Genomic DNA, 27,917 nt, shown 5'->3' with positions numbered 1-27,917 from the left:
ACATGTGATAGTCAAGAGAAAGTGGAGATCGCGTGTGAGGAACAACTTGGAGTCAGAGAGCCCGGGCTGCCAACATGTCCCGCAGAAAGCAGTCTAACCCCAAGCCGCTAAAGCGTGAGTAGGCCTATAACATTCTTTTCCGTGTACTGTGATTGCCTGGTACATGTAGTTTAAGGAATTATTTCTTGGTGTAGAGATGACGAGTGATGCAGATTTCCTCAGTCTAGACTGTTACATGCTCCGTGTTAAATGAGCTCGAATTCATGAACGAGCTCACGAGTTCGAATCCAGCTCTCGCTGATATGTCTGCAGCCTTATGTCAGAAGCGTTTGTCAAGCACAGGCAATGGGAAGTGATTTCCTCATAGTACAGTTCGGTTTACTTCATCCATATGTGCCGTTTCATCTGTCGAATCAATCGTGTTGTATTCTATTATATGACGTAAAACCACGATCAGATGAATAAGTAAATAGATTAGTATTCAGATGAGAGAAGCTTTTAATATACTTTGTTGACGCTGGACAAGTGGCAAAGAAAATACCAATTACACGGAATTGAAAGGGTCTCCAATATAACCGTGGAACAATCCTTGAATAGCCTTTGTTTTTCTTCTTGGTTTTTTAAAAATTTATATGTAATGATATAACACCAGCTATTAGACTGAATTCCTAGCAAACCCTAGTATTTTTGAACAGTGGTTGGTGTGAATTCAGACATATGGTCCACTGTATTAGACCAATCATACCATTCGATTTTTTCCAGTGCGATATAGTTTAAGGAAAGAAAGAAAGAAAGAAAGAAAAAAGCTGATATATTATACATGTTTGGACGACGAATATCTGCCCTAACGACAGAGATGTCTAAAACCGATTAAACTGTGGAGCGTTTTTATATTGGAATCGGCGCTCGACGGTCCAGCCTTTATCACCAGTATCAAAGAGGTGTCGAATTTCCGCCATTTAATGAGCATAGCTTTATGCCCCCTTTTCAGGGTAGATGTTGAATTCAATCTCGGAGTATTTACACACCTTTTAGGAGGGGATTCGACTCTTTAGCTGGTCAAAAGAACTATTTTCTTTCACACCCACCCAACTCTCTTAACACCACGGCTCCTTATCCAAACTGCCCCGGCAGCGATCATTTCACACAAGCCCTTATCACAGGCAAGGAAATATCTCGTTTCATAGGCCTATTAACTTCTGTTCATTTTGGTGTAGACAAATACCTTCCCGCTCTACCAGTACTATTTGTACGATTATAAACAGCGCTGTTAATGCATAGGTATGGCCTTATGCATTTACTCTTCAACGAGAGTCTAGTGTGAAGGTCAATTGATCGTTATCATTTTTGTCATCTAGATCGTCCTATTCATCGTCATGTCGAAGCATTTGGCGTCTTGGTAATATCATTATGTTGTTGGCCTAAATGTTCACAATAAATTGCATTCTACTGCTGGTTTTTCACATGTCATGATGCAAATAATCTATATAGTAGCGTTTTGGTGAAGTTGTTGATGTGACCAAAAAATGAAGAGAGTTTTGTTTAGCATATGACACGTATATGTCGGCATTTGGAAATCACGATCGTTGAATTATATTTGGTCTTAGGAGAGAATATTTTTTGAACACTTTTCGCACAAAACGGTTGTTTGATATGCCCCTAGAGAGACCCTAGAGAGAGCGCTGTCTACTCCTTTCCTTCGACCTAAGGGAGCGTTGTCTACCTCTCTATTCTTTCACCTAAGGATGCATTTGTCTACCCCTCACTTCTGTCACCTATTGGTTGTTGCCCGTCATTCCCCATTCCACTTAAGGGATCGTTGTGTACCTCCACCTAATTCTACCTAAGGGATCGTTGTGTACCTCCACCTAATTCTACCTAAGGGATCGTTGTGTACCTCCACCTAATTCTACCTACGGGATCGTTGTGTACCTCCACCTACTTCCACCTAAGGGAGCGTTGCCTACCCTTCACTTCTTTCACCTTCTTTCAATGTTGCCTATCACCCCCCCCCCCTCCCCCCGCCAACACACACACACACTTTCACCTAAGAGATCGTTGTCCTACACCCCTTCCTTTCCATGTGAGACAAAGTTACCTACTTCTCTTCTCTTTCTACATAAGGAACATTTGTCCACCTTCTCCTCCCGTTCATCCAGTGCAGTCCCCCACTCCTCCTCCTCTCCCCCTCCCCTCCATTTTATAATCATAGCTTTATGTCTCCTTTTCAGGGTAGATGTTGAATTCAATCTCGGAGTATTTACACACCTTTTAGGAGGGGATTCGACTCTTAATCTGGTCAGAAGAACTTCCACATACAACTGTTAACTGTATTGTTCACTCTGTAACACGATACATGAGCAATTTAAACTATTTAAACTATTGTCTATACAAGAACAAATACGTTACCGCTTCGGGGATAAAAGCTTAAGAAGGGTATATTAAGTAATATAATTTTACAGGCATAGCATCCCCACCATGCTTAAGAAACTGTTCCTACGCGTGACCGAATTCACAGACGAGTAAATACAGCACACAATTTTGTGTCCGAATGGGGCCTGGGGTCTGGGCGGTTCAGTATATGTAAGCTAATATTTTTCAAGTAATTCTGAGTGCTGTCTGACAAAAACACATTATTCGTTTTGTTATATACATGTATATAAATGATATTGTATTGATACTGTTTTGGATGTGATCGAGCAGAGTGATAAAAACCGATCTGAGATCACCTCGACAATATACATATTATACGTACTCAGAGAAGAGAACAGATTCCAAGAATTTTGTGCTCATCGGGGTAGCCCTATGTAAAGAGCCAGCGGTGCAATTTAGGCTTGATTTTTAACCTCACGTTACTATAAATACAGGCTCTTCGTGTGCTTATCTGTACTAACGACTCATGTCTAAAACGAAACTTCGTCTCGCACTTAACACGAATGAAGATCGAGCTTAATCTCCTGTTATAGCAACGATTCGATTAACCTTTATAATTTTTGCCGCTTTCGTCCAATTACTATATGATTATATGTGGCGACGTACCGTGCGAACACTGCCTTAATACGTGTGTTTAAAAGGCTATACATAGGTAAGACGCCCTCGCCGAACGTGTTTGTTACCATATCATGAACTGGTACATTCGATAACAAACGTGATAGAGGGTTGACAGATAAGAATGTCACTCTATCTTATCATACTATTTATGGTACACTTTTCTCATATCGCGATACGACTATATCTTTTCGGAAGACCTTTCATTCTTTCGTTCATAAGACAGGCAGCGTAACGGCTGTGTTATAAGCTATAGACCTTTGTGGTGGATATAATATACTGCATGCGTTGTCAGATCCTTTTTACACCAGCCAACCGTTACAGCTTCGGGCCAAGCTACCCACAGCGCATGGCGGCTAGGATGCCGTACATTACGAGAAAAGGTAAACCGTAACCTAGGTTATAGGGTATACAGTTTCGGCTTCACCTCATGTCTCTCGTCTTCATGTATCAAGCCTTCTCACTAACAATTAACAATAGATCAGTTTACAAACAACGCCGTATAACTTTACCTGACGGCAAAACATATTACACTGTAAAAACTAATGTGTTAATTTGACAGGATACTATGTTTTCTGCGTCTGTTTCTCGCCATCATAATGCTTGGTGTCGTCGTATAAGTGAAATATTCTTGAGTATGACGTAAAAGCACCAGTCAGGTAAATGACTTCTGAGTGATGTAATCTGAGTGATCTGAGTGATGAGAGAATTGATTATCTTATAATAATTGCTATACATCATTACTTGATATAATAACTTTGTTCTATTACTCTAACAGAATACCGTTGTTTTTTGTTGGTGTGATGGTGTACGGTGCTATTCATTACATAATACCATGTTGCAGTAACACAATCTACTCTAGCAATACTCAAAAATCATAATATTATATTATAAATTTAAAAACTTAGTGTTTAGAGTGCAGCTTTAACACTCTGCATGGTCGACAGCGCATGTATGGCCGTTTAAACCACTTTACATGAGCTTCGTTGGAGATCACTTGTGACAAAGTTCGTCAGTTACTTAACAAAAGCTGATGGTTTACTCCGCGGGCACTGAATGCACCCGTAACGTTAACGGTCATTGTGTATAAAGGGAAATACTTTCAAGAGCGGCGTTAATCCTCAGTGATAGTCTAGGGCGTATGAGCGATCAGTTCATACGTGACATGTATGACACGGTGTTAATAACGTGTTGTACATTTGAATGCATAATCTATATATGTACAAAGCATATGTTTTGCTGACTTTTGGCGAAGGCATAAAAAGCTGAACAGCACAGAAGAGGCGATAAGTTAAACTTGTATCTCGTCGATGTGAAACACATAAACAATAACTTCATGCAGGTGTAATATAGCCGCAGTGTTGGAGTAACTGTTGTTTTCGTTTACTTCAACCAAGTGGTTGCCTTCATCTGCGGCATTCAAGGGAATGTTAAACTCTCACGATGTAAACTCACAGCTATCATGACGTGTGTATAGCTGTTTAGCTTTTCGGGACAGTGTAATATGATCAACATGACACATCTATTGTGTCATTGTTTGAGCGATTTGGTCTACATATTATTCATCAAGTGTATTTTCAGGTTTTCGTCTCTTTTTTTCAAGTAACGCTGTTTGTGCCATGAAATGTCATTGTTCATGTGCTATTGGTCATAGTTTCCATTCACATCATGTCACTGCCTAACTGTGCTCCTGTGTCAACTGGTCAGCTACCATCACCGTATAGCAGTCATTTATAGCTATTTAGTCCTTGCACAAAAATTCAGATATAGCGTGTATCCTCAGATACATTAAGATATTCTTTTAAAGTATATATAGAGAGTATTCCTTCAGTTCACCACATACGGTCTGTCGTACAAAACTTTCATTCTTTTGTCCTGTTACCTTAATTCTGTTGGATAGTGTCTGTCTTGTTACCTCAGTTTTGTTGGATTGTGTCTGTCCTGTTACCTCAGTTTTGTTGGATAGTGTCTGTCCTGTTAACTCAGTTCTGTTAGATAGTGTCTGTCCTGTTAACTCAGTTCTGTTAGATAGTGTCTGTCCTGTTAACTCAGTTCTGTTGGATCGTGTCTGTCCTGTTATTTAATTTCTGACTGATAGCGTCTTGTGACTGTGCCAAATTGTGAATAAGGTATTGTAAATTCCACAGTTCTTTAGGAGTGTGATGTCTTGTAAGAGTTCGTCTCTATCGGATAACGTCTGTCCCATTGGTCCAACGTCTCTTGCATTGCTTAAGGTCTTTAGGATAGCGATTTATTCTCTCGCGTGTTTTATTGGATTGCGTTTGTCGCATTATCTCATTTCGCATTATAGCAAGTCTGTTGGATAACATCTGTCCTAATACTGAACTTCTGTTGCCTCCAGCGGTCCGTGGTATCCCAATACTGTTGTCTGGCGTCTGTCGTACTGTCGCATTTCTATTGGATATTGTCTGTATTATATCATTTCTGCAGGATAACGTAGTTCGTGTTATCTTAGTTCTGTTTTGTCGCACTACCTCAGATGTAAGGTGTCAGTTGCACAGCGTCGATTGTGTGGGCTGACACCTGTATCTATATTGCGCCTTGTCGAAAGCATTCACACTTGTGTCAGTTATGTAGCCAAGTTATGCTGCACATATATAATTGCTGAATCACGTCTCTGTCAGAAACGCTAAACTCTGCGTATACTTGTATAACTGACTGGACAGTGAATCTGGTTACTCTAGACGGGCATGGCTTATCTCTCCATCTCTGGGTAACAATCGTTGCTTTCTTCTCCCCTTCCTATCGTCTGCCTCCATCTCTGACAGCGGATTCATTCCCGGCCTGTGAGATACCCGCACTCCTGCCCGGCTCTCTAGCCTCCGTCGATCTCCAGCGTTCAAGGCCGCTTTTCATTCCGCTATCACTGGGACCGTTTTTATAGCACGAACCTCTTATCTCCCACATAACGGTGTACGGCACAGGGTGTATATCTGTAGATTATTGAATGTGGAGCATTAGCTGTAGATTCAGTCTAAGGTTACATCATTAGCGACAGTGACACAGGTCAGTATGTTGCGTGTGGAGGGTGGGGGGAGCTGAAGGGGTAGCCCGTGACTCATTGGCTGAGGTGAGTGACATACAGTGCGGTGTGCCTTGTTTTGAGGAAAACTGACATAACATGCCATGAATTGTTTCAGTCAGTCACAAGCAGTGTTCATGTTCACATTTTAGTAAAATGAAGGATCTTCATCGTATCTAACCTTTATGACCTCCCTAAACAAAACCGGAAGTCGCAAGACTTCTGCGCAACCTATTCCAAGATAAAACTTCGTTCAAACTGAGCTTTGCATGTCACATCTAGGCATATAGGTAATATTGTGGTGTTGTTGCAACTATACCGTGCCGAATTCGCTGTAGTTTTTGGACAGTTTCAATAATGTGAATGCATTCATTTCCACGCTGAGAAAAACCTATGTACCGTTTTCCACATTCGAAATGCCATCTGTCGTTGATATATATGTAGACTATCATTGATTTGAACCGGAACAAGGCTGAATTGTCTCCGTCGATCTTGCGTGACACAATAATGAGGAACGATCTGAGAAGCCTTAGCGGACTACCCCCACGACCTTGCACTGTGCAGTCTTTGGAGTTTACCTCAGTTATATTGACTTTGATATATGTAACAAGCTCTGTCGTAAAATAAATAATTATTTGAGCCTATGTTAGGTAATTAAGTGTTAATTTCACGTCTAAAGGTACCGTATAATTAACACCCAATCGCCATCCACAATGGTCCTTCCAGGTCAGTAATCGAAATGTCTGTTTCGAGAACTCTGTTCAACATAAATTACCACAGAACTAAGAAAATATAAAAATTTAATAAGCATTAGGACGGAGTCATGTAAAGAGCAGCAGGTTTCAAGAGTACAATATATCTTAAGGATTTTGTGTAAGATGAAACAATCGCGAGACTCTATACCTATATGGAGCGGGACTGATCTGACATATTTCCAATCGAGTGTGAGAAGAGATTGCAAGATTATAAGTGCGCATAAGGGACTTTTGTGCAGGTCCACCTTCAGTGACGACGAGTCTACAGTTACTCAAGACTCTCAGTGATGAATTTTACAGGTGTCCAAGGCTCTCAAGGAAGGCGATGTTGAGGTCCACTGTACGCCCACTTTATGCAGGCTATGGATATGGGGCGAGAAAATGGTTATATTTTGAATTGCACCAGACATTGAGAATATGAGATCTGGGGAGACTGTACATTGTGAAATGCAGTGGAAAGAGGTTTGAAAAGGGGCGCAGAGCGTGCTAAGAGAAATAGGAGGGAGAAACCTAAGATTTTGGAGCGAGGGGAGGGGTATCAGGGTATTACAGGCACGCCAAGAAGCGACAGAACGCAGGGAGATAAGATCGTGCCTTATTTTTCCATTTCTCGTATGGATTGTCCGATTAAAAGGTTTGGGTTTTCACAAGGACTGATAGATTTCTGTTAGCTTTAATCCATTACCCGAGATGGTAAAGGAGATAAGGACGATTCCAAGCGGTGATAGTGGCGGCCTCTAGCGGCCCCGGCGTCGGCACAGTAAATTAGGAGCGCGAGACTGGAAATCTGTAACCGTCCGATAATCACGCTTGATCGCAAAGCAAGTCGATCGATCCCCCTGGGTGGACGACCAGTCACTGCCGGCCAGCGTCTGATAGCCGCGATAAATGTAATACACGCCGTGTGCAGCAAAGATAGACATTGCCAGAAGTTGGTTGGGGACAAAGAGGCTACCGCTAAGAAAATCATATATTTATCTTTATAGTTCAAATGACAAAAACGCAAAAAATTTGTTACCTTCCAACGAAGTATCATTGTTTCAGTGTTGTTGCAAATGAGAAATAACAGTTATGCACGGTCTTCATAATGAGGTTTGAATAAAGTCTTAATTACCCAACTACTATAAGCCTGACTCAGCGTCAGATGCAAGACATTAGATGTGCATGACCAGCTCCAGTGTTGCTCAGAACGTGGTTATGGATGGGCCTAGAGTTTTTGGCGCAATAGCTATTAGAAGTATCGTTATAGCTCTTGCTCACTGCTGATTTTGGGATAACTGTCTTACATAAGTTTTGATGAGGGGTTTAGATCTTTTTTGAAAAGCCGTTCTGTTTTATGCCGGTCTGTTGCCAGGCTGTCTGTGCTTTTTCCTTCCAAATCTCAACCTCCAAACTGGTGTTTCGCTTCAAGATAACTCGCTCAGATAACCATCAGACTGCTAACGGGAGTTATCTCCTCTTTGATAAGTCCTTAAGTGGATTGCAATGCATGCTGGGATATGGGTGGTGCGCGATAGCGCGAGAATGCTGTTCTTATCGACAAATAGTTGGGTTGTGGCCATAGTTTGGATCCTGTCCTATCTTTGGCTACACCATGATAAGAGGCTCGCGTTTCCCCTTTTAAGAAAATTTATGAGATAGACAGCACAACTTTCACAACCTCTGGTAAAGGCGGAGTAGAGCTATTACAGATACGCGGGCACTTAGACCTTTAGCGATAACTCTTGGCTTGATAAGACCAAAATATGGGATCTGAAAGCGAGTCTAATGTATAGAAACCTAACGAGGGTATCAGACAACATATAACTAGGTGGGTAGTTTTATGGGTTTGACGTACGTTAGTGACAATGGTGTGGAAAAAGACACCTCTCTGAACGACGGGGATTTATACGAACAGCTAAGGAGACTGCCTAAGCACAGCATCAGCATGCTTTGCGTTCGCACATGACAACTTCTTTTAAAACACGACGGTTGCATAACGAATTCATTTTGATGATACCTTGAAAGCAAGTACAGCAGTGGAATATTCGAAATTTGGAAATTCCATGCTTGTATAATATTGTTACAGGCTTTTGAACTCTAAAACTGAAAAACAAAACACCGCTACGTGCAGTTACGTGTGTCGAATACTGGAACAGTGTAAACATGAATGTAGTCTGATCATATGAATCTTACCTCCCTGCTGTTGGACAGAGATGTACATGCAGGCGTATACACCAATAAATTTCTACTTGATTACTAGATTATCATATATAGCGCTGTTTAGATTTCCTTAAAAATACTAACTAAAGGAAATGTTTGGATGTTGTCACCTGGTCTTAATTCATAGCTTTTGGAGGTGTGGGCGTTTAGTATTTATTTTTTCATTTCATCGGTGTTTTACACCATACCCAAGAATATTTCACTTATACGACGGCGGCCAGCATTATGGTGGGAGGAAACTTGGCAGGGCCCGGGGGGAAACCCACGACCATCCGCAGGTTGCTGCAAGACCTTCCCAATTACTGGGCATTTAGTAGACATTCACGGAAATCGCCTTACATCCCAACAGAACCAGGCTTTATATGTATGTCTGCCCATTAGTTTTGACTGTCAGTGTCAGTTGTGGACACTATTGAGGACAATGTATCAGAAGAATGCACAGGTCTTCCTGTAGGTAGTTAGATCATCTTATATCAGAATACAAGAAATCAGCCAAAGCCGACAAGTGCACATCCTTTTTTGTGTTAACAAGAATTGAATTGGTGCTTTTGTTGTACACGATATATACATGATATGTAATACCTGGAGTCCGGCTGTTGGTTGCTGAGTATGATCCTACACCTTTCCTGATCCTACACGTAATGATCTTCAACCCATGCGATCCTCTATCTGCTAATGATCCCCCACCTCCCAGTAATACTCTCCCCCCCCCCTTAGTGTCCCACCACTCCAATGACCATCCTCCCCTGATGATCCCCATCTCCCGATGACCCCACCTCCCAATGATCCCCACCTTCCAATGATCCCCACCTTCCAATAATACTCTACCTTCCAATGATGTCAACCTGCCAATAATACCCTACCCCCAATGATCCTCCACCCCAGTGATCCCCACCACCCAACGATCCCCACCTACTAATGATCCCCATCTCCCAATGATCCCCACCTTTCACTGATCCCTGTTCCGCACCTTCCAATAATACTCTACCTCCCAATGATCCTCTACCTCCTAATAATCCTCCACCTCCTAATGATCCTCCTCCTAATGATCCTCCACCTCCTAATGATCCTCCACCTCCTAATGATCCTCCTCCCCCTAATGATCCTCCACCTCCTAATGATCCTCCTCCTCCTAATGATCCTCCACCTCCTAATGATCCTCCTCCTCCTAATGATCCTCCACCTCCTAATGATCATCCACCTCCTAATGATCATCCTCCTCCTAATGATCCTCCACCTCTTAATGATTCTCCACCTCCTAATGATCCTCCACCTCCTAATGATCCTCCACCTCCTAATGATCCTCCACCTCCTAATGATCCTCCTCATATGTTTTTTTTTTCTTCACTTTAATTCCAAGATATCTTGGATTGGTAATCAAAATACTTCTTTGATTCTGACTAGGCTTAATGACTACAGATGGTGTGGTAGAAATGTATTCTTAGCCTAGCCATATAATGTACAAACATAACTCCTCTCACAATGTTTAACGTCTCCGTCGTAACAAACACACACGCGCACATACTGTTTCCCTGAATACCGGATATCGCCGACTTAAACTCAAGAGCTTGTTTCCCCGCAAGGAACAATGGTGTTATGCAGTTTACTGATATCTCCCTCATTTGTCTCCTCTAAGTATTCAGATCGACACCTGTTTGTGAAGTCTCCGCGTTATCAGCAGACAAAGCTTCTCTACTCTCTGGGATCGGTCAAGCGTAAAGACGGCTCATTCAGCCAGCATTATGACATCGGCTTGCTTTCTTGATATCCAATAAACATACGAGTCATATTTCTGTGTTCACAGATCTGTTGAGAGTTACCGTGCTCAGTGAAGCGTTTTTAAATACAGTCCTTGGTATTTTATTAATTTTGTATTAGGAAAATAAATGAGATGCGTCGATATCAGATACTAATTCTACATGTCATCTCAACTGCAATGCAGATAATCTAGTATTTGTAAAAACATTAACGAGTTGATGACTATATACGCATGCTTACTAGGCTTGCAACAGGTTGCAGTTCTAGCATTTATATGCTAATTTATCAAGTATTTATTTATTTATTTGACTAGTTTTTAAAGTACATCATACCTACACGTATATGTACATTTAAACTGAATTATGAGACTGGTTTTAATCCTTGTTCTCGCAGTATTTCAAGTCATCATGACACACACAGAAAAAAACGACATTTTTGGTAATAGATTGAGTATATTGTGAGATTAACCTTGTTTAATGATTATAGAAAATTAATTAATCTGATTAAATGGCTGCGTTTTTTTTGTTCTCTTTATACATACGAATTATTTTGCAGATATTTACTATCAGACTTTTTCATTGTATTATAAATCCGAATAACTGAAAAAGTTGACAAGATGACATCACGGCAACAGCCAAATAGTTTCAAGATTGAAGTTTTTGTGCGGAGGTTGTGAGGGGTTAGCATTATTGCAAAACAAATAACCTGTTATATGTCATGAAGCAGTTAACAGTTACATAAACGGGATATGTAGGCTTATAACATAAATATAATATTATTCGTTCAGTTGATTTATTTAATTGAGGCATGTGGGACGGATAATGGGTGATTATGGCTATTATCCCTAACTAACGGTACATTGGCCTCACGTTGGCGGTTTAATGTTTTTGTGTAGGAGATATGCTCTTCCGGTACAGTAAGTATAGCACAAGTAAATAGTGTAAAGAGAGATTTTCCTAGCTTTGCTATTTATTTATTTATTCGATTGGTGTTTTGACGCCGTACTCAAGAATATTTCACTTATACGACGGCGGCCAGCATTATGGTGGGTGGAAACCAGGCAGCGCCGGGGGGAAACCCACGACCATCTGCAGGTTGCTGACAAACCTTCCCACGTAGGCCGAGCTTTACTATTTGAAAACACTGAACAATTTATTTGACCTATAATGATCATATATTTATACGACTATTATATTTTTTATGTAGAGAATAACTTTGTAAACTAATAGCAGCTGATAGTTGGTGTTAATCCTGTACTGACAACTGTCTGACTTAATTTAATTGGTTTCGTAGTCCAAACATGTGTACACGAAGATAAGATTTAATCATTCATAACACATTTCTCATGCCTAATCGATTTTTTAATGTATTTATTTTATTCTTACCCAAAAGCCTAATGAAGATGTTAAAGATTTACTGTCACGTGTACTGAAGACATTCTTCTGTTTAGAAAATAAATAAACAATTACTTTAGCTTGGTTCGAACCTTGGTTTTAACCAATTAACTTCTTAATGAATATCATACTATGCTCTTTCAGTTAAATGTCCAGTGGTTATGTTTAATGCATTACCTACAGAACCTGTTTCTTATGTTCATGTTTTAATTTGAAAAGAAAAAAAAAATGATCCAGATCATGTTTTAATTTGAAAAAAAATGATTCAGACAGATTTCTTAATTTAGCTTTGTCTAGCCTGTGAAACGAACACTGACCAAAAACCCCGACGCTTATTGAGCGACACGTTATACATTATGTCACATTTCACAATAGATCATCTTTGTATTATTAGCGACTGAAGTACATTTCCTGTTACGTTTCATGACTGGACAAGGATAAAACATAGCGCAATCGATCAATTGTTCCAGTATATTATTGTAGGTAATCTATATCTGTTCGAAAAGCAGCGCTTTATCAGTTGACACTAATCTGGTTGAGCAGAATTTCCCAGGCTTGGATTAAAAATCCTTAATATCTGAATGAAAAAAATATAGGACTTTATCTGTTGAAATGCAGATGAATTCGCCATGGTTTTGTGTTAAAAAGCTGCTTTAACATTAACCTTCATTCATCCCACCCCCTCCCCCATCCCCCACCCCACTACATCCGCTACCTCTCGCTCCCCTCTTTTCACAAGACATCTTATTTTGAACTACTGATTAATGTTTCAATTTAGTGCTTAGCCAGGATATTGTAGCTGCGATAGCGCCGATTTCACTCGCGATATTCTTCCGTTATATCGTCTCATTACAATGCATTATCGCGGAGCGATTTAGTAAATCTGATGGCAGGATACAGATCAAACGGATTGCTATAGCAATGGTGGTCTGTATATTAGAACCGTTCCAGCTGCCTCAAACACCATGGTCTTTGTCTCTTATCTACAGACCACCTTAGCTAAACGCCGATGCGCTTGTCTCTCAATTAGACCCTGGTATTTCGGCCATCCTGGCTATGCCTTATCACAAACATGCTGTTTAATTCATGAAACTTCTCTCAGAGGACATCGTGCAATTTAGAGCTGGAAATAAATGACGAGTGAAATCGAGAAGACATTTGAAAGATTCAGTTCGATAAGATCTACGTTTTGTGGCAGATTACCGTTTGATCATATGCCGTATCACCATTTTCGACGCAAGGCGTAGGATCTTTTTTGATGAGATCAGTGAATTTGGAACCTTAAAACATATAATTCCCTATGATATTCGTTACTTCTATCATTCATGCATATTAAAAGTTTAAGATAAAAATGCGGCTCTGTATGTATATTTGAAGCTTCTTGCGTTCTTAAATGCTAAGTTTTTAGTGTGTTGTTGTGAGAAACTAGTCTGTTTCGAAAGGGTTATATATGAAGGTCAAACCTTCCCAATGTCAAATGATCCATCTGTACCCGCGATAGAAAATCAGTAGTTTGTACAAATTTGTCGTTAAGCGCCGATGCTAACTGGAAGGTTCGCTTCTCAAGGATGTATAGGTAAAGAACCAAGTGGCTACAATTTCCGAAAACTGTCTGGACTCGAGTGTTAAACAGCCTCTGCCATTGTCAGATAAATATTTTGTAGGGCTCAATAATGGGATATTTGTATATCGTGACTGATGTAGACAAAACGAACGCGTAACCCCGGCATGAACCAAATCTGCTGTCCCCTTTATTATCTGGCAAGCCTGTTTGTACACGGTGACGGTGTTAGTGTACAGTATATATATATATATATGTGTGTGTGTGTGTGTGTGTGTACGCGGCTTGTGTAACGGGCTTCGGGCGAGTCACCAAGCGTATCGCCAAATGATGAAGGCAAATTAGCGAAGGATGGCGAGGTGTGATAGGCTCGCTGATAAGACGATTTGTTATTAATGAGCTTAGATTGTAACGGTCGATAGCGGCAGTTCCCATGTCAGCTTACTATAACATTTAGAACTTGAGAGGCAGCAGAAAAAGCCAGTGACATAATGCGCGGAAAGCCTTCGTTTTATGCGTCCTCTGAACGTTGACGATATCATCGCACTGATAATGGCTGTAAATGAAAAAAAAAAACAAAACAAAAAAAATAAAGGAGAGAGGGGAAAAAAAGATAGACTCCGAAAACTTTTCTGTTCTAAATCGACAGGAATCTGTCAAGATTTTCAGTTTAATGTCGCTCCAAACCTGATAAAGCCGATTTCCGGTAGTTTTATCGTTCATCGGCTATTCTTTCCCGTCGTTCATAACCAGGCAATATGTTTTCACTCTCCGCCTTTCATCTCTTATCGCCACATATATTTTCCTGTGAAATACACTGAAGTCAGTGCGGGGAAGGCATGACGTGTTCTCGATTTAACCGCGCAGCTCGGTGTATGGAGCATGCGGGGTTTGATCTCTACCTACAATAACGATCACTATGAACAGAAATAATTATAACAGTAAAAATGATGTGTTTACTGGACCGATGCAGGTTTTTTTTTTTGCTTTTGTTTTGGTTAGGGGGTGGGGGTGGGGGTATTTCTCTGTAGTCTCGCATGTACATGTAGTTCACACACTTCGACCCATATAAAGTCCATAAAAGTTGGCATGCAGGTTTCTCGCTTGTCGAGGTTCACAGGTTTCTGTTCACCTCCATGCCCCTAGGTTCGTCTCCATGCCTATAGGTTCTTATCAGTCATTATGCACACAGGTTTCTTGGTTGGTGTGGATCACCGGTTTCTGTTCACCTCCATGTCCCTAGGTTCGTCTCCATGCCTATAGGTTCTTATCAGTCATTTAGCACACAGGTTTCTTGCTTGTCGAGGTTCACAGGTTTCTGTTCACCTCCATGTCCCTAGGTTCGTCTCCATGCCTATAGGTTCTTATCAGTCATTTAGCACACAGGTTTCTTGGTTGGTGTGGATCACCGGTTTCTGTTCACCTCCATGCCCCTAGGTTCGTCTCCATGCCTATAGGTTCTTATCAGTCATTATGCACACAGGTTTCTTGGTTGGTGTGGATCACCGGTTTCTGTTCACCTCCATGTCCCTAGGTTCGTCTCCATGCCTATAGGTTCTTATCAGTCATTTAGCACACAGGTTTCTTGCTTGTCGAGGTTCACAGGTTTCTGTTCACCTCCATGTCCCTAGGTTCGTCTCCATGCCTATAGGTTCTTATCAGTCATTTAGCACACAGGTTTCTTGGTTGGTGTGGATCACAGGTTTCTGTTCACCTCCATGTCCCTAGGTTCGTCTCCATGCCTATAGGTTCTTATCAGTCATTTAGCACACAGGTTTCTTGGTTGGTGTGGATCACAGGTTTCTCTTCGTCTCCATGTCCATAGGTTCGTCTCCATGTCCATAGGTTCGTCTCCATGTCCATAGGTTCGTCTCTATATCCGTAGGTTTGTCTCCATGTCTATAGGTTCTTATCCGTCATTTAGTTCACAGGTTTCTTGCTTGGTGTGGTTCACAAGTGTCTAGTTTTCCATAGGTTCTTAGCTGTCATTCAATCCATAAGTTTCTTACTTTACGTGGTTCGCACGTTTCGGTTCGTCTCTTTGTCCTTAAGTTCGTATATATCCGCTGTGTGGATAGCAGTTTTTTTTCTCCTCTCGATAAGTTCACAGGATTTTGTTCCCGTGGCGTAGCTCGCATCAGGCACAGGTTCATATAATGGAAAACGCACAAAAAACTAGGCAAATCACCTGTTCCCTTTTATTCATTTCGCTTTCAGTATTATTTTAATCATATCACGACGATTCCCCCATGGCCCTAATCATGAGTCATTGCAAAGCCAGCATGGGTATCATGATCTGCACCTGTGTGGGACGATCTGGTTAATTTTTAAAAAGCATTACTAAAGGTTCATTTATTTATTTGATTGGACTTTTTACGCCATACTCAAGAATATTTCACTTATGCGACGGCGGCCAGCATTAGGGTGGGAAGAAACGGGCAGAGCCCGGGGGAAACCCACGACCATCCGCAGGATGCTGAAAGACCTACCCACGTTCGGCCGGAGAGGAAGCCAGCATGAGCCACTACTAAAGAGATTTTGCAGAATTTGAACTAGCCGGAATGGCTGTGTTTCTCGGTTGAAGGGTTGGTGGGAATTGGGCAGCATATGTGTTATGGTAAGACCTAGCACATATACAAGCTCTAGTGCTCACAATGCTGCCTCATTCTAACGTCAGTATGAATTGCCACCTACACTAAAAAAAATTAATCTGTTAATTTTAACAGAAAGTTTGTTGTCTGAGTGAAGCTAGAGTGTATTCTGTTATTATAGCATAATACTGCGTCATATTCAACATAATATCCTGTTAGTCTAATATTATCTTTATGTTGAATTAATAAAATATGTATGTTATATTTAACAGAACAATCTGCTGCAATAAAAGAATACATTCTAGCATCACACAGACAACAGACTTTCTGTTAAAAATAACAGATTCCTTTTTTGATTTTGAGTGTAACTTGAAACCAAAAATTTTGCAACATTGTACGGACACCTGTGCTCTTCATATATATTTATATGATATAAGCACTTGGCCATCACTATACGGTATGGTAATAGATGTGAAACTCGAGAACGAGTAAACATATACGAAGAGAAAGCCTGTATCCTATTAGCGGCCAGATCCGGGTTCTCTTGTTCGAATCAGATATAACCGTTTCCTGCAGCCGAATGAGGTGAGAAAAACCACAATACTATTGGCTGTTTATCTTGTTAAAAACGTATGCCCTGAACAGAAATAACTTTAAAAATAAAACAGAAAAACAGCAAAGGGATAGAACGAAAATCACCCCCAAACGTTTTATTTCGGCTTGCAGTTAGCTGGAATAATTAATATAGCTAAACTTAGAGGAACCAGTACCACTGGCTATTTATCTCACTAAAACGTATGCCTTGAACAGAAATAACTTTAAAAAGACAAAAAAAAAAACCATCATAACAGAAGGCTAGAACGAAAATCATCCCCAGACCTTTTATTTCGGCTCGTTGTGAACTTGAATAATATAACTAAACTTTGAGGTGATTTTTTTCGTAAATTACATTTAAATTTGAGACACGCACTTAAAACACCGCAGGGTGCTTTTCGCAATATTCTACTACGTCGTGTAATATATACGCTTCAATTTCTAATTAGCATATTTGACATATATTTCTATGATGACTTAACTTAAAATCGTTCCGCAGTCCATGGTCGAGCGCAGACGAACCACGGTTTATTCATACTCCGTAAGCTTCATAAACAACGACAGATTGATAAGATAAAGATAAGATGCTTTTTAAATTTTAATTTTCTTGCTCTACATACGTTCTAAGACCTGTCAGCTGTAAGGACTAGCGTTCTCTAGAGAACATGGCTTTATATAAAGCTGTCTCGACGTTTAATTGACGTCCATTTACACTTTTTAGCTTACCCGAGGGGAAAGAGGCTAAAGGGATCTCATGCACATAAAACTAGAGAGGCTTTCACAGCACAACAAAGTGCTAACAAATTGGAAACTATTCGTTACTGTCGACACAGAATCAACTTAGCAGTACCGCTTTGGAAACGGGAGTTTTCTTTTTATTGTCTACAATGAACCGAAATAAGAATACTTTGTGTAACTGTCCTTGAGATTATTTCAAACCGTGGGTCCATATTTTGATTGAACTGCAGGCTTGATTTAACCCGTATTTTGATATCTGATATTATTGCGAATAAACAAACATGCAATAAACAATTTAAAGTAGTTGTTAACAATTTTGCTGTCACAGGTTCCTCGTGACATTTGCAGAACCACACCTGTATGTACTCAACGCCATCTTTAACAGAAGCAAGCCAGTATACAGTCAAGCTGTGGAAATGGCCACTCGCCTCTGGCAGGGTTACACTTCGCCTTAGCTTTTTATCAGGCTTAAAGAAATGTGAGGAGCGGGAATGGGTTTTAACTTACTTGTGAAATTTTTTTATTTTATATGATTTTGCTCTCATACTTGCGTTTGTAGATTAGCTCAAGGCCCTGCATACGGTTATCAAACAAGCGTAAGATGTAAATTTTGAATCTCCTTGGTTGTTTCGCAACATTTCATCAGTTAACCAAATACGCATAACACGTGATATCCTGCTCCCTCGCTCTTCCTTCCCAACTCCACCCGGACAGATCCCGTGGGCCATGTCACTGTTACATTTGCACCGTATCCCAGAAGAGATAAAAATTGGCTGCTGTGGTGGGGAAATTAAAAGATTTCTTCTGTAGATAGTGACGTTCCCAGGCTTAACAAAATAGGATAAGCTCTAACAGGTCTTTATCGGCGAACGAGACAGATAAGCCAGCACCCGTTCCTATATCTCCCCGGGGAATATTTCAGACTGTGATAACATCAGCTAACGCAATCATACTGCAAAACAAGCGGTCGGCTTGGGAAACTCGCTACAGACAAGCTCAGCATAGTTTTTTTTGTAGCTGTAGCCTAGATTACAATCGATTTAAGCCCTGTAATATACATCCAGTTTAAAAGCTTAGGGATTATCTACATACTAGTCTCTTTGCTCCGATCTGTACGCGCCGTAGCGGATGATGTACACTCCCCCCACCCTATCTATTCGATTAAATAGATAAGGCGAAAAAACAAATAAGAGTCTTTTTTTTATCCTCGCTAGAAAGTCAAACACAGGTAATGAAAATAGGATTCAGGCCTTCTACACAGCTGGTTTGGGAATATTTGTCATAGCCATATTCATATAGATATCCGGAAAGAATACAACTTTTGGTAACAAATACGATAGTCTGAAATACAGTACGACTTAATGTTAGTCTTTACGTCGTGTCCCGTGTATAATGGTAAACTTTAACACGCAACACTGCGGCTTAATGTGATGGTGATGAGAAAACTAGACCATTAACACACGTTAATAATTTCTGTCACATAATCCTGTTTTCAGCAAGTGTTATGACATGTCACAACTCAGTGGAGTCTTGTGATGTAATCATCTTTTCCAAAGCATGGTGGTTTCCTCCCATGTCCGCTTGGATCTCCTCAATTTTTTCTCTGGATCATCCCGGTTTCCTCTTGGATCATTTCGACTTTCGTGATCATGCCGTTTCCTCTTCGATCATCTCGAATTTCTCTCGAGATCATGTCGGTATCCCCTCCGATTATCTCGATTTTCTCTCGGGATCATGCCGGTTTCCTCTTCGATCATCTCGATTCTCCCTTGTAATCATGCCGGTTTCCTCTTAATTTTGTCATCCCGAATTTTCTCTCGGGATCATCCCAGTTTCCTCTTGGATCATCTGGATTTTCTCTTGGAATCATGCCGGTTTTCTCTATGGTAGTGGAATACAGCGGCTAGCACGAGAATAAACCAAGAATGCACGAGCGACTTTGCCCACTTATTGCCACAAACACTTTGCAAACACAGGGATACCAATAAAATTCCCTGTCTGAGATTGAGGTTGAAAAAAATCCTGGTGTTGGATAACTGAACGGCATGTAAACATTTTAGCATCGCTTTCTTTCATTAACCACCCCTAATTTTACACACTTTTCTGGTTGTTACAAGTATCGCACTTTTCAATATTACTTGATTATTGCTAGGTCCATCAGACGAAGAGAGCGAAGACGGGGAAGGAGGGGAGATAACCACATCTGACATTAAGCCGAAGATAGAGTTACCTCCCGATATCCTGGAGTTGCAGCCGTGTAATGAGGAAGGACGGGAAATGACAGTGTGCGGGGCGATACGCCTGCCCAGGGGAGGCAGTCTAGGTCCGTTCATAGGGGAACCTGTTGAGCCATCGGACCTAAACAAGGAAGACAAACAGACTATTATTGAGGTAAGAAAAGAGACATACCTGTACACCATACGCAATACGCAAATCTTACATGAATAGGCCTACAGTATGCATCATTTTGATGGTTTTCTGTATTACAGGAACAAATTATCTTGCCAAAGTGCCTTCGGGCCTACGTTTTTGTGCGTACATGATGTGGACAAATGGCTTTTAATTCAATTAACAATGCAGCTTATCGTGTTTCTTAAAGAGTGAATGAATGAAATTAGGTAATATTACAGCCATATCATGGCAAGAACATGTTTAAACCACGAAGCTGTGCAGGGTTTTCAGGGCGACAATGGCTACACCCGGAATCAAACAAAAGGAGACATTTTTTAAAGCCAATTATTATGTTTAGAATATACAATATAGATGTTTACAGATGTATAATCTAGATAAGTATATATAGAGAAGTATAAAGAATTATATTTTATGACATAAGCCAAGAGACTTTAAGTAATTGATGACTTTATTCGCTACCGACGCTGTCAAAAAATTATAATGTGGAATAGAATGTGTAGAACCTTTGCCGTACATGATCAGTGTCTACACAGTCAACCAGTCTACACAATCAACCAGTGTACACAGTCAACCAGTCTACACAGTCAACCAGTCTACACAGTCAACCAGTCTACACAGTCAACCAGTCTACACAGTCAACCAGTCTACACAGTCATATACATACTGGACATCAAACACAACACACTCGCTCCCAATGGTTTATTTTTGTAAGTGATTGCATGAGCTGTTGTGCATACATAATAGGTAGGCACAGTTCAATATACAATATGTCTTTTATCGTGTTTGCTTTAAAATGCAAATATGTTATGGATATTTTGAGATCGACAAATGGCTCTTAATTCACTATGCAATGCCGTTTGTTGTGTTTGTTGTGTTTGTTTTTAGGCGGGAATGTAGGGAATGATAGTGCAGTCGCTGTGAGTTCAAGTCCAGTTCATGCTGCCTTCCTCTCCGGCTGTACCATATTTGGGAAGGTTTGCCAGGAACCTGTGGATAGTCGTGCGTTTCCTCCGGGCACTGTCCGGTTTCCCACAGTTATGCTCTTCGCCTATTCTTGAGTACGGCATAAAACACCCATCAAGTGAATATATAAATCTTAACACGTTCATTGAAATGTTGAAAAACGGGTGTTATTTTTGTCCAGTTTACCGATCATCACGGCCAACCAGTGTTCCTAAAGATGGGTGATAACGGACGCTGGCTGTCACTAATAAAGAAAAAAGACAAGCACACAGCTAACTGCTTAGTGTATTACGACGGTAAGATTTGTGACTAAATTTTTTGAGTTGTCCTATCGTAACTAAGAAAGACTGTGAACGTGCAGACAAAGGGAGATAACTAATGATTATATGCTACTTACATAGTTGCCTCCCTTAGCATGCAGTACGTCGTTAGTTAAGATCGGGATTAAATGTTTTAAATTAATTTTGTTTGAGGACGAAGTACGTAGTGTATCTTAGAATTCCCTCTGTTGTATCTGCAATAATATTCGATCTGATATTAATTATAGCACATATCACTGATTACAGCCTACTAGATAGAAACTCTCCTTACATTATACAAAAGTGTGAACACGTGGTTCTTTTCATATTATATCTATAATTATATAATTATATGTGGTTATAATTTAATGACTTGTCAGGTGATAAGGTTTGGTGCGAGATCAAGCGTGACGTCCTCATACATTCCGAGCTGACTGCTGTGTTCACCGTGGATAACCCGGAAGTCAACTCGCCCCGGCCGGACTCACCGCTCTGCGTGGACGACACGGATATGCCGGACATTAGGGTGGGAGTGAGCACAGACTCCGTGAGCCCACTCAGCTCACCACGGAAATCTCCGCCTGTTCCACGGCCAGAACAAACCTCACCTGTACATCGTAAGTCTCTAGATTTTTCTGTGTTTTGTTGTCTTTATAGAAAAATACCAGGTAAAGGAAGTTTAAGATGAAGAAACTGACTGGTTGTTGTTTAATGCCGTTTTCACTTTCCTGTATATGTTGGCAGTTAATTCATAAGTAAAAAGAACATGTTAACTTTCATTGATTGATTGACTGATTTGAGGCCCGGATCAAGAATTTTGATTACCTGTACAACGACTTACTCTCGGGTTACTCAGGTAAAGCAGCAGCTGAGCCAGCAATATGTGACCCTATGGCGTCGTTAGTCAGAGGTCAATTCTAGAGGATTGTATTACAAGTCTCATGTTATTTTCCTTGAAAGTAACGAAATATTGATGCTATCGAAAAGCATTAAAGCAATCGATTAAATCTTATAAAGGAAGTGTTTATTTATTTATATATTTATTTATGTAGTTGCTGGAAACAGTTCTTAAAATTTCTAATATAAGGATTGCTACAAGTATACGTACTTAAAAAAATAAAAAAACGCTTCCTGAAATACATGCGCGTCTTTTATGATGATGTCATAAATATCCGACTGAATCGACGAGTTATGAATGTGATGACTCGATCAGTCAATGTAGAATATAACTGATTAGCAAAATTAATTCTCGTTTAACTAGTTAAGTTGATCATTTCGTGGATACAAGATTGACAGGAACAATTCTTGAATAACTGACGTCAGACTTTAAGATCATGAATACATATGAATGAATAAATAAAGCAATTAATGAATAAGTCAGTAAGCATTACTTGCTTGTGTGGTAGACAGTAGATGAGATTTTCTTTTTTGTTTGTTTCTCCACAGCACTGATCTATCCCTGTCCATTCTGCGCTGTCAGATTTAGCAGCCCTCGCACCCTAGATGCGCATGTCCAGTTTTACTGCTCTAAGAAACCCCCGGATTTAGTGATGACGACAGACTGTCATCTTCCATCGTCTCACTTCAGCCCAACGGGTTTCCGAGAAGGGAGTCGCCCTGGCAAAGGTAAAACGCGTTTTCTTGAAGCAATTCACAAGTTTCCCTCTTAAGTAAAATCTTTTTATTTTTAGCCAAATGCATGCATACATGAATAGAAATTATTCCCATCTTCATGCTGGCCAGTTTTATTACAGGTTTTATCCATTTTGTCCACCGTACGATAGGAACTGCAAAATCTAAGAAATGGCGTTAAGTATCAATCAAATCATAGACCATATACTACATAAGACACTTAGACGTACAGCACAGAGAGAAAAACCACAGCGGCGACCACAGTGTCATTGCTGGAAAATTGTCACACGAAACCGATGAAATACAGCCTCTTCTCAACTTACCTCTTGGCAATTTACTTCAGTTAGGGTGTTATTCCGCTCATCTTCCATAGAGCTTGTAGTGTCTCATTGCTCAGTTTATTCGTAATGTAATGTTTTTTCTTAGTCCTTCTACAAATCGTGAACTTTTTGGTTTTGTAACGTTCAAAGTGCTTATTTAAGCTGTAGTTGTATTATCAGGATGTTAGATTTGATGATTATTTTCTCTACATTTTCAGTCTCGGCTCGGTCGTCAGCGCAGGAGAAGTGCGGTGCGTCAGAAGATGAGCGCTCAATGGACTCGGGGCGTTCCGTAGGCTCCAGCCCGGTGTCTTCAGAGCGGGAGTTGGCCGACAGGCAAAATAACAAAGATTTACTTAAGTGTCAGAGTTGTCCCTACTCCTGCTGGTCTATTTCTAGTCTCACTCGGCACAAGAACAAAATCCACGGCGTTCAGTCCCAAAAGAAGAACGAAGAACAGTTTCCTACAGTGTCCCCTAGTGACATGTTTTGTTACGATTGTAATATACAGTTTTCTTCCATGTCGACGTACAGGGGCCACAAAGACTACTATTGCCCTAAACGCTTGACAGAATCAGAACCTAGCTCTTCCTTATCTCCCAATCAAAGATCTGCTAATATGAAACACAGCCCTCAGCACTCGCCAGAGAGTGTCATGTTGGCGTCACCAACGTTCAGAACTAAGGCAATGTCATCGAAGGACAACCAGATGTACTCTGGCATTGTGGTCCCGACGCAGTTTTTGTCTCCTTCTATTCCAATTTCCATGGGCAATCAACCGACGGTACTACTGGCTGCCCCCATCCTGGCTTCGGGAGGACTGGCGAACATAGCGATGCCGGCAATCATCATGCAGCCAGTGGTGAGCAACAGAGAGACAAGTCCTGGTACAAACCAAAAAACGGTTTCAAGTTCTGAGAAAAGTCCGCTAAGGGAAATGTCCCCAGAGATGAAGCAAGAAGAGACGAAAGAACAAGCGGATTTGCCCCTTGACCTTAGCACGAAGAATTCGTCACGATCGTCCGGGGACAAAGAGAAAACGGATTCTACAAAGGGTAAGAAGACTGAGGACGCGCATTTGGAAGAAACCGTGCGGGATTTGTCCATCTCGTCGCGTCGCTCCCAGGGGGAGCGCCCGTCAGCTGAGAAGTCTGTCAATCAACTCAGAGCAGAGGGATCGAGTCCTACAGGGGACAGGCCTGAATCCGGGTCTTGTAAACCTGGCTGTCGTGCAGACAGCGAGATGGCGCCATCACCTAAGTCTGATCTTACTGAGGGGAAGTCTTTGATAGCGCCGAGTCAGTTCTTAGTGTATGACCATCTAGCGCCGTCTTACGTTCATGGGCAGTTGATACCGAACCCAGCGTTTCTCTACGGGCGTATGCAGAATGATATGATACATGGTGACTCTAGACTCAACGCGACTTCTCCGCATGTCAGCAAATGCCTCGACTGCAATATTGTGTTCTTCAAACATGAAAACTTTCTCATTCACAAGAAGCACTATTGTGCAAGTCGGAAACGTAGTCCAGAGGATCGGCGATATGATGGGTACGGCTCTGTCTCCGTGCAAGACGGCGACATTCACACAAGTGGCGCTGGTTCGCGCCTCTCTCCGAGGAAGAACGAAACAGAATATAGAACGGGTATGAAAGCCAAAGTTCCGGATAACTACGGTCCCAAAGCTGTGACTGAATCTCGGCAAACTCCTATCGCCCTCACCAAGAACGGCTGTACTCCACAACTTCTATACTTCTGCAACGCGTGTTCTATAAAGTTCAGTTCTGCCGACACTTTACAAGCCCACAAGGAATTTTACTGCTCAGAGATAAAATCGAAAGTAGTTCAGGAAAATTCAGTGCGAGTTTCCCGTGTTGATCCACGTGACGTTACTTCCCCTCAAGATGAGGTCGAGAAGAAACCCGGTGTGTTCTCTTGCACCGATTGTAATAACTCCTACCCGTCGGCCAGACTCCTTAAGTTACACTTCTGTAACACGAACACTTCCAAAACCTCGTTGTTTAGATGTCTCTATTGCGACTTTGTCGCGCAGACGGAAAACAAATATGTGGATCACATGAAGGCCCATGCGCCTTCCAAGGTGTACCGCTGTGCTTTGTGTGGTTACCGGGGCAACACGATCAGAGGAATGCGCATGCACGGAAAGATGCACGTGGACCAGGGATCAGAGTTCACGGATGAACACATGTTAGAGTTTGAGGAACCTCCGCAAATACCTGCTACTCATGTCAGTGGAACTGGTGTGGGACCCATCGACGTGGAAGCCGAACTCATCCGAATGAAAAACGAACCGTATAAAAGGCGGCGATCCAGAAAATCGTACGAAAAATCCGAGTATTCTCCCTCACCGAAAAAACATGGCCGGCATGTGTGTCCCATTTGCTACGCTGTCTATCCAGACAGTGGAACGCTGTCAGATCATATGCAGATGCACATATCCAGCTCAAAGTACACATGCCGGGCGTGTGATTTTACAACTGACCACAAATCTGTTCTGATCGAGCACATGCAGAGTCAACACGACAATTCGAGTGGTAGGCGAGAAACTCCGAGCACTGATACGGACACTTCCACCGTGAAAACGGAAAACTCAGAGGAGGAGAAAACGTCACAGAAACAAACCAGTCCGCGTAAGTTTTCTGGCAATTCACAGAGAGATTCTTCCAGCGACTTCCACACGTCTTCGCCCACATCGTCTCCTGTATCGCCGCCAGCTCTGAAGAAGATTAGCTCAAGTAAATCTCCAACTGTGGAGAGTGTGGAAAACGGGTTTGGCGAACACGCCGAAAAGGAGAATGTTCCGCTGCCAATCAGTAGTTGTGTCAGCGCGCTTACCCGGCAGCCAGGGGATCACTATGACGACACGTCCATACAACAGGACACTGACAAGCTGGGGCCAAAGTACTGTAAATCCTGTGATATTAACTTCACGTTCTTGTCTTCCTTCTTGGCGCATAAACGATACTACTGCTCGGGGGTGTGCCCCAGAGAAAGGGACACGGACACACTGGCTAACACTTCCCTTACCAGGCAGCAACACTAAACTTACGTGAACTATTAAGTGTGAAATTCATGTTGGGGTTATCTGATTCTGTATGCCTGCGCCTGATTTTATACGTTACTGACTTTGAAAGTGAACAAGCAAGATAAGAAAAAACAAGGGACATTACTGTCGGCATTGGATGATTGAGGGGAGATAACTTTGCGGCACGAATCGGATCAAGTGAACATTTTTCTGAGCTCAGTTTCGAATCTCACGGAAAATAATAACATTTTATTGACTGACAACAGTGTTGTTGTAAACAGAGATGTCTTATGTAACCACACCAATGATTTAAACAAATCCACAGTGTTATGAGAAGTGTAGATATTTATTTAGTGAAGCCGTACAGCAGCGAGGAACAGAATTGCTTTCAACCATGATATCAGATATACAAAATGTTACAAAGTCGATATATTGGTTGGTGTCTAACACCAAGTGTGTAATTATTGAAATCTCTTAACAAAAGGAACATGGAGTGAAAGTTTTTGTGAAGAGTTTCGTTTTTGTCTTTGATGTTGTACACAATGATTCAGATGGTGTACCTGTTCACCGGTTTCCAAGAAATCCATGTGCAGGGCGAGAATTTACATCGTCGTCAAATATTCTATTCGTCTACGAGAGAATTAGTGTAAATTACATGAAGTGTATAAACAGGAAAATACGGAAGGCCTAACTGGGGACGTTATATTCTGGACAGAGTAAAAGCTTTGTGCCATTATATACAGGTACCTATTCACGTGTCTTTTTGCGCATGCGATTCTTGCGCGACAGAAAATAGTTTGAGAAGCGAAGACGATATCTATGTGCTAAAGTCTTCCAGTTGTTTCTTTTTTGTGATACTGTACTGAGCCATACTGTTAAGGAAATGATTGACCCAGAAAAAACCCAGATGTTTGAGGAAGCAGATGTCAATCATATATGCAAAAAAAAATCTTATTTGTGAGAATTTGGTAACTTAGATCTGAGATTTTGATAGTGCTTGACCCAAGTAATCACGGTCAGAATTATTCTTTGTGTGTACTAACACACGTTATATATTGCATTTCTCGATAAATTTGCTCTTTGGCAAATGCTATAATCAAAGAAGGCGTCTATGACCTCGACAATATGGCCTATCTTAAAATTCAAATACTTTAATTCATTTAATTCTATTAAAATTTTTAAAAATCAATAAAGATATTTTGAACACAGTATTCAGTGATGTGTGTTATGATGAAGACTTATTTTGCCCTTGTCGCTTTCTTTTCCTGCAAGAAATGGTGCATTATATGACTCTAATCACGTTCATGCAGCGGATTCGTCAAAATATGATTTCTAATAAATCACTGTCAGGTCTGATACACTTGCTCCTAACACATACATTTTTTTCTGGTGAATATCATTTCCTTTCACATCGGTTTTCATAATGTGCTATTATTTTTTGACGATTGTCAGATGTGTTATTGTTTCATAATTTGTAATGATCCATTCCCCAGTGCTGTCTGTATGACCTTGACGTAATTGTACTACAGTTATTTTGACCTTCAAAATAAATCTTCATATA

General features: G+C 41.0%; 1 protein-coding gene across 2 annotated transcripts; it reads left to right on the top strand.

Moving 5' to 3' along the window:
* The first annotated feature begins 10 nt into the window (after positions 1–10).
* LOC135465638 (zinc finger protein ush-like) lies at positions 11–27,917 on the top strand. Of its 2 annotated transcripts, none has more exons than XM_064742919.1 (6): positions 11–114; positions 19,837–20,075; positions 21,241–21,355; positions 21,739–21,975; positions 22,805–22,984; positions 23,529–27,917. In XM_064742919.1, exons 1-6 carry the CDS (start codon positions 75–77, stop codon positions 26,372–26,374), a joined length of 3,657 nt encoding a protein of 1,218 aa, XP_064598989.1. In that variant the 5' UTR covers positions 11–74; the 3' UTR covers positions 26,375–27,917. The 2 variants fall into 2 exon arrangements, with proteins under 2 accessions (XP_064598989.1, XP_064598990.1); XM_064742920.1 differs by lacking the exon at positions 11–114 and adding an exon at positions 3,334–3,431.

This window comes from Liolophura sinensis, chromosome 5 (assembly GCF_032854445.1).
Source record: "Liolophura sinensis isolate JHLJ2023 chromosome 5, CUHK_Ljap_v2, whole genome shotgun sequence".
NCBI lineage: Eukaryota > Metazoa > Mollusca > Polyplacophora > Chitonida > Chitonidae > Liolophura > Liolophura sinensis.
Note: the sequence above shows the minus strand (reverse complement) of the source record. Positions and strands in the feature narration are given on the sequence as shown.

What these genes read in the sequence shown, in the direction of transcription:
- LOC135465638 (XM_064742919.1), top strand. Translation starts at nt 75, where the DNA reads ATGTCCCGCAGAAAGCAGTCTAACCCCAAGCCGCTAAAGC. An exon ending in ACAAACAGACTATTATTGAG is followed by an intron (nt 20,076 to 21,240) that starts GTAAGAAAAGAG and finishes ATTTTTGTCCAG; the next exon opens with TTTACCGATCATCACGGCCA. An exon ending in ACAAACCTCACCTGTACATC is followed by an intron (nt 21,976 to 22,804) that starts GTAAGTCTCTAG and finishes GTTTCTCCACAG; the next exon opens with CACTGATCTATCCCTGTCCA.